Below are 10624 nucleotides of genomic sequence, written 5' to 3'. Positions count from 1 at the left end.
ATTTTTATTCCCCTATTTTGCTGCCAGTCCTGTGACAAACGCGTTAAAGTTGCCGCGGTGGTGGAGGTCTCTATCAGTAGCATGAATCAACTCCAGTCTTGGCATTTTGGCAACATTGGCAGCGCTACCCAGGAAATGAGGAGCATACCTCACGTGTGTGCATTAGCTTGAGTAGCGCTGCCAATATTGCCAAGACTGAATTTGATTCATGTTGTAGATAGTGACCTCACTTGCCACAGATTGGCTTTTAAAAAGGGAATAAAAACCAAATGCAGTCTTTGACTAAGACTATGACCTGACTTATTAGACTTGTGATTGACTCTTATTCATACACTCTTCTTTGTAACATACCATTGTTCATGGTAAATGTTTATGAACATAATTCTGAAAGATTTACTTTAACCGTAACTCCCTAGGCATTTTGGCTGGGATGCAACGTCAATCCTGCAAAATCCTCCAACTCCCTCCATGTAAAAATTGCATACAGCCTCGATTCTGCAAAATCCTCTGTTATTACTTGAATGTGGTCCTTGGAGGGGTGACCACTGCCTCAATCCTCAAAATGTTGAGGCAGAGCCAGATATCCTGGAGCAGTGTGGAGGATTTCAAGTTTAATGTCTTAAATTTATGCATGGCTGAGCATAAACAACACAAGGTCCGGTCCAAGACCTTGAAACGGTACATCCTCCAAAATCAGCCATGCCTTTTTGCCCTATAGGTTTCAATCCTACAAAATCCTTCATTTGAGATGTGCATTGAAAAGGGCCAAGTACTGGAAGCTGTTCAACGGGCAACTTAATTGATTACCACCTACAGTGGATTTTTTTAAAATCCTGATTGTTCAAAAAGACTATAATTTGTGCGCATCAGGAAACAAAAGAAATATTGACTTATTTCTGTGGTGTTTGAAAAAGGAAAATGTTGACTTGAACAAGTGGCCATTATATTGGAAAAAGTGCTTTAAATAGTATTACCCCTGGCATTGTGTGCAAATACTTAAGAGTTTGGAAAATTGAGGACTAGAATTAAGTAGCTGTTTTTTTATACTTTTTTGTATACTTTTTTTGTGATTTGAAATCTAAAATTTGATATTTTGAAATGAAATATTAATAAAACACCACCATGTTAGGTTTTAGAAAGGAAATTGAATATTTTCGATTATTAAAACCGATGGTGTGTTTTAACTATAATCTGCGGGCTTGGAAGTTACTTCCCTAAATCCAGGTAGAAATGTATTGAAGAGAAATCGTTTTAAAGTAGGATTTGGCAATATCTGGTTCGTCAGTGTGACGTCACTTAAGTTTGAACCATGGTCACTGCACATTAACATGATTAAGTAGCATTGGAAATATTGGAACTCCGAGTTAACTCAACTTTAGTGTTTATCCAATGGCCCTAGTAATCAGTGGTGTGCGCGCATGCATCACAGAGTCACTAACGAACTGGATACCGCCTGCATTGAGCGCCTTACCTCTGTGATACACATGAGAGGACTCTGTACTTTCATTGTCTCTGAATTGAAATCAGATCTGTCCTCTGTGAGGGCGCCATCCACAAGTAGTCTGTTGTCCTACTAAACGGGTGCCTGAAAATGATGTGAATACTGTCATGGTGGGCATTGAAGAGGACAAGCCTGAGACGCGCTGTCTTGTTTCGTTTAACATGTATGCTTTCTAGTGGAAGCCATTTTGGGAGGTGATGTAAACCCATTGTGACGTCATTTTCGTTTGAAGCCTAATTTAAGAAGAAATGCGCCATCCACCTATAGAGAGTTTGCGGAGAGCGCCCTCGCAGTGGACAGGTCTATTAAATGCATGAGTAGATGCTCTAGTTTAATTCTTAATGAATTTGTGTAACCTATTCACAGTGACGACAAACTGTGCAAGCTCTAGCAGGCAATTGTCTCTCACCATGACCAATACATGTACATGTATTACAAACTGAACAGCTGGAATGGCCTACATATACCCAAACATTGGTTCTGAACCCCACCATTGCATACAGGCCTAAATTAAGTTGCTCTTGCCATGTTTGTAATGATTACATGAATATAGAAAAGAATCATGTATCATGTTAAACATGCACACGCCAAATATGCACCTGTTTCTGAACAGTTAATTGCATATAATTTAGCCATTGCCCCTGTTTGTGTGATTTGAACAGCTGTGTATGAATTTAAATTCCTAACCTTGTTTGTCTCTTTTGAGTCGCTATAGTTCGTGGCCAACTTGCGATTGAGCACCATATACACCTCCGATATCAAGATCCATTCCCGGTCACTTTATTCCTTGGTTGTTAGTTTGCGTTGAAGCGAATTCTAGAGGAGGCTTGTAATTTGAAATAATTTGATTATGTGTATTGATGTTTTGAATTGAATCGAGCAATAATAAAATTAAGAGAATTGCTACATTGAAGTAATGTATTGATAAACAGGTGAACATTTTGATTGATTAATAGTGAAGTGCATTAGTCAATTTTATTTTGAATGGGGAGGGAGAAGGTGCTATGCACCCCCTTTTCTTAAGCTTAGAGGGATAATATTTGGATTTTGTAAGGAGCTAATTTTAAGGGGAAATTTTTGAGAACAGGGAGAACTTTTATTAAAAGTCCTCAAGCCACTTGTTAAAAATTGCAGTCTGCCGCCAGAAAATAATATAAAAATTGGCACAATTGCAACAAAATCGTATGAAAAGTCCTTTTCTTTTTCTTTTTGTTTGGTGGGCGGGGGAAGGGGGGGGGGGGTTGCTTGACTTGACGGAGATTTGGAGATTTCATCAGTTTCAAAAAGCGGACTTATCATGCAAAGTGTTCCGTCTGATACGGGAATGCTCACGGAAGACGCATGACTGCACAAGAAGCATACATATCTGCATAACTTTTTGTGACAAACACATGTCTGTTTCAGCAATGTTTTTGGTGACATTAAACAGAAAAAAATGTCTCCGGTATCTCAATGATTTTTCGCAAAATTGTGTGTACTATTGCAGTTTTATTTATACTTTATTCATGTTAAAAGCATAAACATGTGGTTTGCAGTAAATCTGGGTAGTAAAATACTTGGGAAAGCCAAATCTGTTTTCGTTTATATCTAAGGCCAAACAAAAAAGTCTCCGGTTTCTGGTATGCGCGCGCGTCGCCGTAGCCATGCGCGTCGGCAAAATGAAAAAGTTTTTTTTTTCAATAAAAGATGATGTCTCAAAACCGCCAAACTCACTGGTTTGACTGGAATCCTGCTGCTGCACAGTTTTAACGTTTTTTTTTTATATGGGGTTATGATCGAGAATAAGCTTTACGTGGCTTCTCTGGACTCCCATCATATTTGCACTAAGTTTAGTCGGGAACCATTTGCAGTCATCAGCCGACATTTGAAGCAAACAAAAAACGGGTAAAAAAAAAAAAGCCGCGTCGCCGCACCACTTTTTGGGCAAGCTCCATACCAGAAACCGGAGACTTTTTTGGGGCCTAATAGCCTATACTCCATGTTTGCTCATACCAATGCCCCTTCCTTTTCAAGGCCTTGACGACGTAGGTCCTGTGGAGGAAACGCAAAGTATTGCAGATAGCTTTTTGTAACTATAGATGGGCTTACATTTTGTAACCAAAAATAAGTTGAAGGAACGAGCGAAGACGATTATAAGTGCCTTTGTGGCGTATACCCTGGGTAAATACATGTAGCTAAATAAACCTACTTTGCACTAATATTTAAGTTTGCATTCGCAGTCCATTTTATGTCCATTGGTGCATAAGCTCCAATGGACATAAAAAATAAATGTATTATTAAAAGGCGACCTTTTCGACAGTTTCAATGAATTATTTACAATAATTCTGATAATCTAAAATTATTATCGCGATTTAAACAATGTAGTCGTTACTCCTGTGATCACACACCTTTCTTTATACTTCGAACAATTGTATTGCTTATGTTATCAAATAATTATGCCCAGACCCCCTAATAAGGCCCCTTTATACAAATTTCTACAATCACTGTAAACAATTATATGCCTATAGATATCAAACTCAACGAAAATATACATATCAAACATTCAAGATGCACATATATATATATATATATATATATATGATTAAACATTAAAAACGTCTTATATAATTTCAACTCAAATCAATTCGGCAAACCATATTTCATTAGTACGAAATCTTTGCTGAAAGCGCATAATATATCCGAATGCGTGATCACGAATTACAAAAAATATAAAACCTACAAACAAACTTTACAACGTTGCAATACCAGTATCAAGATGTTGTGTCCACAGTGCGCCCTCTATTGGCGAGGTTTAGCAGGTCGGCCATGTTGCATTAATGTGATCATGTAACTACTGACGTCCGTGCATTCTTGCTTTCCACGACAAAACACAAGAATAGCCTTCACTCCTTGCAGTAAGAAAATATGTTTAAGATTCTAAAGTATAATTTGTTTCGCATTAGAGAAAAAACAGCTCTACCAAGAAAAAAGTTTTTACTTCATGCAGATGAAAAACTTATGTCTAAGATTCTATAATATATTTTGCGTTGCAAAAGCGAACAAAATATTGCTCTGGGTAAATAAAAGAAGAATATAGCTTTTACTTCTTGCAGCCGAAACTTACGTCTAAGATTCTAAAATATAACTTGCGTTGCAAAAGCGAACAAAATATTGCTCTGGGTAAATAAAAGAGGAATATAGCTTTTATTCCTTGTAGAAAAACTTACGTCTAAGATTCTAAAATAAAACTTGCGTTGCAAGAGAAAACAAGCTATGGTAAAAGAAGAATAGAGCTTTCACTCCTTGCTGTAGATAAACTTATGTTTAAGATTCTAAAATGTAACTATAGCTCTGGGTAAAATGGGATACGTCCTCAAACGGGTTACACTTATTTACTGACAAGATGTACTCTGGCCATGGTTGGAGAATTGGCAATTGAATGCATTTAGTCTAGCTCCATCCAACCATATTTTCTAATTTTCCTGATTGTACATATTTTTGGAAAATATTACACGGTCGGGATACAAAAATTATGTGATATTGCATGTTTTGGGAAAAACATTTCATTGTCACAAAATGTAATAAACCAACAGTGAAAAATCGATCGGAGGGGAATTTGAACCGGTGGGTCTAGAGCAAGGTACTGGCGCACAACCAACACAGCTGTAGCAAAGATCGACGGATCGAGAGGGGTTGGGTAGGCAATCTCTCCCCAGGACTGAACATCGTTAATTTTCAACAAGGTCAGTCCAAAACATTCTGAAGTTCCCTCAAATATCCTCATCACTCAGAGTAGGCCTATCAAATCTTTATTCATTGTTTCAGTTCTTTGGTATTTTGTTGACTGCAACGACTCACCCCGCCCCGGAAAACAAATTGGACTTCAACACCCCCTGTTTATGCCCTATGGAAAATTCTAGATCGGCTACTACTAGTTTCCAGCCTCATGTTCGTGGTCTCCCTACTTCTCGATGCTTTCTTCTCGAGTATACGAGTCATTTCTATTTTTTCCTTTTCCACGACAAGTTTCCTCCAGTTGACAACACTGACAGCAAACACCTGTCTGGATTCTGAAAATTTGGCATGCACTGAGTCAAGGAAAGACTCCAGGAGTGTTGTGTAACATCCAGGCCAGATGATTTGATATATGATGACGTCATTATGACATCAATACTTTTTTTGCACATCTGCAGTAGGTTGTGCATTCATATTTTCAAATTGAAGTTGATAATGCTTGGTCAAAGAGCCCACCATTTAAAAAATCTATTCAATTAGCCCATTGATTCAAAATGGTTTTAGTGGAAATTTTGCTATGCATCTGTGTAAATATTGGGCAGGATTTAGCCCATCGTTAGAGTTACAGGGTAATCATATACGATAGCACTGCCCGGCTCACAGGTGACATTCAGCGAGTCAGTGTTTCAGTCAGTCAGGTACGAAGAGGATTGTATTTTATAAGCCATGAATGTGCTGTACTTGCATCAAAACTGTCTACCTTACACGGCAGATTCGGGTCCAGCTGAGGGTGTGACGTTCTCGTAGATGCTAGTGGAGTCCAGCATGGCCTGTATCACATCGTAACACAGTGCGTATTTGTCCTGGTAAGACAAAAATGTTTTTTTTTAGCAATTATATTTTGATATAAAACAGTTTTCCCGCTCTAAAATGGTGGCCTCCTATAGTGTGTCCTCACATCTCAAAAGGGCAGTTTAAGAAGAGCAAGAATAGAAATGCTGTTGCCCATGTGTGAAGTGAATACCATTCATACATCTTTTGGGCGGAATCAAATAAACTTTTTCATACAAAATAACTTTGTTAATATCCTTTGTGGCGCATGCAACATCATTGCACCTACTTCACGCATGCGCATCTACCATAACAACGGAGGTCACTTGTACGTTTATGAACGTACGTTTATGAACGTTTGGAAACAACAACTGAAGTCAGACGACAAAGTGTAATATGCTGACAGCTTAAAAACATGGTAAAAAATTATCTTTTACCATAGAATTTGTACACATTTCAAACCTACGTAAACGTAGGCCCTATATTGCAGCATGGTAGTGGCATGCTGCATTAAATACTGCAACCTGGTCAATTACAGAAGGATAATGGGCCCTGTTCACGAGTTGGCCATATTTTTCGAGTTCCCTGACTGTATTTCATTAATTGTTAACTGTTGAATTGGATGGCGCCAGACTATTTGTGCAGGGACAATACAGCCTTATTTTACTGATTTTTTTGTTGTAAATATGGCTTTAAACATTAGGGAAATATGTTTAATTACAAATTTATTGATAATAAATTAAATTGCTTTCATTTCTCTTCGCCAGTTCAAACAATTACGATTTTATCTAACTTTCAATTCAATATGGCCGGCTCGTGGATAAGGCCCATAGGCAACTCTAATGCTGTCCACAATCAAGGGCGGATCCAGAACATAATTTTTTTTGGGGGGGGGGCCCAAAAAAATTTGGGTCCCCCAAAAAGTGGGTCAAAAAATTACGGCGTGGGGTTCGGGGCCCGCTTAAGGGCCCCGAAATTTTTTTGGATTCTAGATGCTCTGTGGTGCGATCTGAGGCAATTTCTGACCACTTCAACCAATGTTTTTTAGAGGAAAAGATAGTGTACTCATTGCCTGCCTTTATTGCGATGTCACATAAAAAAAAAAAAAAAATGGTTTCGTTTTTTTTGGGGGGGGCATGGCCCCCTTTGCCCCCCCCCCCTGGATCCGCCCTTGTCCACAATCCCAAGGCCGTGAGAATTTACTAAACATTCAAAGTTTTCCAGGTAAAATGACAGGTAAAAGTCACACAATACTTACCAGCGAGTTCATCATGTTTTGGTTTACCATGCGCAGACGATGAGCTGCCTGGAACACGTCCACTGCTTTCTCGACATTGAACTGTTCCAACAGCGCCATCAACGTGCAGTACACAGAAGTACTACCAAGACCATCCCTACAAAGGCAAAAAAGGGAAATAGTTGTAAAAATAACAAAAATCTATTAAATTGAATTAATAACAACAAACAATACACAGACATTTTCATATTCGGATGTTTATCTTAACAGTAACTTCAAAAATTCTCAAAATGTCAAATTACTCTTAAACAACAACAGCAGCAGCAGCAGCAGCAGCAGCAGCAGCAGCAGCAGCAGCAGCAGCAGCAGCAGCAACAACAACAATAATAATAATAATGATAATTATCTCCTTACAATGGTCTTCAATGATTCAAGAAAGATACTACCAAAAAGGTCCAAAATTTTATATTACAATACGAAAACTTAAGTTTGGCATTCTCATTTAATGAAATATTTCAAAACACCGAAAGGGACTTAACATCATATTATTCTTACGGTTGCATATACCTTACTGTTATTGGTTATACACATGCAAGCAAGTACTTAAGATAAAACTTCTCTTTAATTATACTTCAATTTAGTATTTAATACTTAACACTTCTCAATCTACAACGGTGTTTACTTTTCCCTTTTCCAACGACACTTTCCGGTTAACCAACGTCAGACACTTTCGTTACAGTTTCCAAAGTCCGGCAAAAATGCCGAATGCTTATACACCCTACTCAGAAGACTGGCCTAAAAATGCTTGAACTGGAATTGATGCCACTAAATTTGTCTTCGTTTATCACTAATGTTTTGGAAATCAATAAAGTGTACCGATCCAAGTCGAACCGCGTCCCAGACAAATGTAATACATTTCAACAATACTCTTTTTCACATCCAAAATTCCCCTTCGACTTACATGCAGTGGACAACAATGGGTCCTTTGTCTCCGTTCCACTTTCGAGTGAGATCCATGAGGGTCAGCATTCCTGGCACGGAATTCAGTATCTCCTGGTCGGAGGGCCAGTCGTGGTATTGGAATTGGGTGATGGTGCGTGCTTCCTCGGACTGTAAAAGATTTATAGACACAGTTTCGCTCAGAACAAAATTAGCTGTAGATAGCGAAGTTCTGCCTGGCAAAAGCAGAATACCAGCCAATATGCCTTGCGACGTGTTCTGCGTGATGAGACAATTTTCTCTTAGGATGGTTGCTGGGCAATTAAATTTGCCAAGAACCATTTTATGGTAAGCACATCGATGTAATTAGCACCTGGACTGTAGTAAAATCAATCTCAAGCATGTTGTTGAAAAGTAACCTGTAGAAATTTCAGTACAGATACGGTATAATTCTGTTTGAGTAAACTGTGAAAATGCATCTTCCATCTTCCACGCAAAGCATGAATTTCCGATGAAAGCGCGGTGGTTTGGTCCTAACCGAATAATATGATGGTCATTCCCCTTTTCTTCAAAAATGACAACAAACTAAGCGCAACGATTTCACATGATGCATGATCCTTTCATTTACTTTCAATCAAGTAGGATATTTCAGGATATTTTGACATCAAGTAAGGTTTTTTCTCCTTTTTGCCCTGAATTGATTTTTTGACATTTTTATTTTTTGATATTTGCAAGTTGTGTCCATTGCCTTGACATTATGGGAAGCCCCGACCTGACAAAACGCTGTAATTGTGAATTTGCAGTGCTATCTAAGGCTTTTAAGCACGTAAGAACAAATTTTCTCGGACGGGACTCGGCCATCTCGAGCCTACAACATCTTGTTGAACAGTTCAGACCTCAAGGCTCATTTATAAAGATAAAGTTGTTTGGGGATTAGTTAATATACCGCGTTAGTGGTGTTCTTCAGGGTGAAGGTGCATCGTGTCACACTGTCGGATCGCTTGGTCTGGATAAGTTCGACAGACAGCTTGCCAAAGTTGATGGTTCCCTTCTCCGGCCAGTAGCGACACATGGTCTATAATCAGAAGACAAAATGGCATTTGATTTTAAATCCTTAAAAAGAATCATCGTGCTGAAATATCACGTATCAGCAAATTGGTGCAGGCGCGGATCCGGGGGGGGGGGGGGGGTTCAAACCCGCAACCCCCAACTTTGTCAAAATTATTGTATTGTATGTATTGGTAATAATATCCGCCTGTGCACAAAATATGGACAGAGCCAGCTTGGTTGGGGGGTATCTTAACACTATTGTGTTAATAATCGTCGGATTTGAACAGCGCCCCCATTAAAAGTATGGTACCTATTGATTTTCGGAGGCCAAGTGTCCCGGAGAAAACTGTCTACATTTCAGATTTTTTTGTGTGGACGAATCCCCCCCCCCCTGGCGAAAATTCCTGGTTCCGCCCCTGTGGTGGGTGAATAGGTATTAGATTTACTTAGGGATATAGGATCATTTGCTTTTAACACATTTTGTTCGTTTGCACTAATAAAACAACCCAAAATCCAAAGAAGAATGTTCAGAACCTAACCTGTTCAGCCTTTAGCTCAGTGGATATTACACTTGTTGAGAAAATAGTGGCAAACATAGATTGCAAGGCCATTTTCATCACGAAACACGATTTATATGTCCAAAAATCAGTCAACTTACTGATCGTTAAAATTACCTACAATTCTTGATTTCTTCTTAGTGACAGCAACGCAGACGGAATAATGTCACAAGGTGTTTAGTTACAGTACGATCTTGAATCAAATTAACATTTGACAGGTTACTTTGGGGATATATGCAAAGGATCTGTACTGAAATCATTATCTTCTTATTTTGCTGAAAATTAATTTCATGCATTGCTTTTTCAAGTGGGCGATTTCAATTCTAGATATTTAAATGTAGGGGCCAGCAGTTGTAACTTTTGGAAAAAAACATTGACACGAGCTGTCATCATACCTTGTCTTTGACATCAAAGGTGTTCAGCATCACAATGCTGGTCGCTTTGTGGTCGTACATCAAGCGCCAGAAATCAGTGACAGTGTTGGGCATGGGCATCTGCGTACCGATGTACATGTTCTTTTTACGGTAGCCCTGTTGGAAAGAGAAGCATTAAGAACCGTTTTCATTGAGTATTGTTAGGTAGGCTATGTTTTTTTAATTGTGTAAAAACTTCCTGTTACGGGCAACCCAACAGGGACGTCATTTTGTGAAAACATAATATTGGCATTTTTGTACATTTTTGTGCCATGACTTTTTATAAACTTAACACGTGATCGTTCTAGGCCAATAAAAATGCAGTATTCGAGAGAGAGGTATAACAAAAGTTATTCAGACAGAGGTATAACAAAAGTTATTA

At 38.6% G+C, this 10624-nt stretch overlaps 1 protein-coding gene across 1 annotated transcript in view; it reads right to left on the bottom strand.

Annotated features, from left to right (window-relative positions):
• Positions 1 to 3864: 3864 nt before the first annotated feature.
• LOC119736751 (receptor-type tyrosine-protein phosphatase mu-like) overlaps positions 3865 to 10624 on the bottom strand; it is a 29270-nt gene continuing 22510 nt past the window's right edge. The window contains exons 34-38 of the mRNA XM_038210763.1: positions 10225 to 10359; positions 9169 to 9297; positions 8245 to 8561; positions 7305 to 7440; positions 3865 to 6078 (exon numbers count right to left, since the gene is read on the bottom strand). Coding sequence (XP_038066691.1) covers positions 5977 to 6078; positions 7305 to 7440; positions 8245 to 8561; positions 9169 to 9297; positions 10225 to 10359 — 819 coding nt within the window. The 3' untranslated portion in view covers positions 3865 to 5976. The remainder of the gene's footprint in view (positions 6079 to 7304; positions 7441 to 8244; positions 8562 to 9168; positions 9298 to 10224; positions 10360 to 10624) is intronic.

This window comes from Patiria miniata, unplaced genomic scaffold (genome assembly GCF_015706575.1).
Source record: "Patiria miniata isolate m_02_andy unplaced genomic scaffold, ASM1570657v1 HiC_scaffold_3, whole genome shotgun sequence".
Taxonomy (NCBI): domain Eukaryota; kingdom Metazoa; phylum Echinodermata; class Asteroidea; order Valvatida; family Asterinidae; genus Patiria; species Patiria miniata.
Note: the sequence above shows the minus strand (reverse complement) of the source record. Positions and strands in the feature narration are given on the sequence as shown.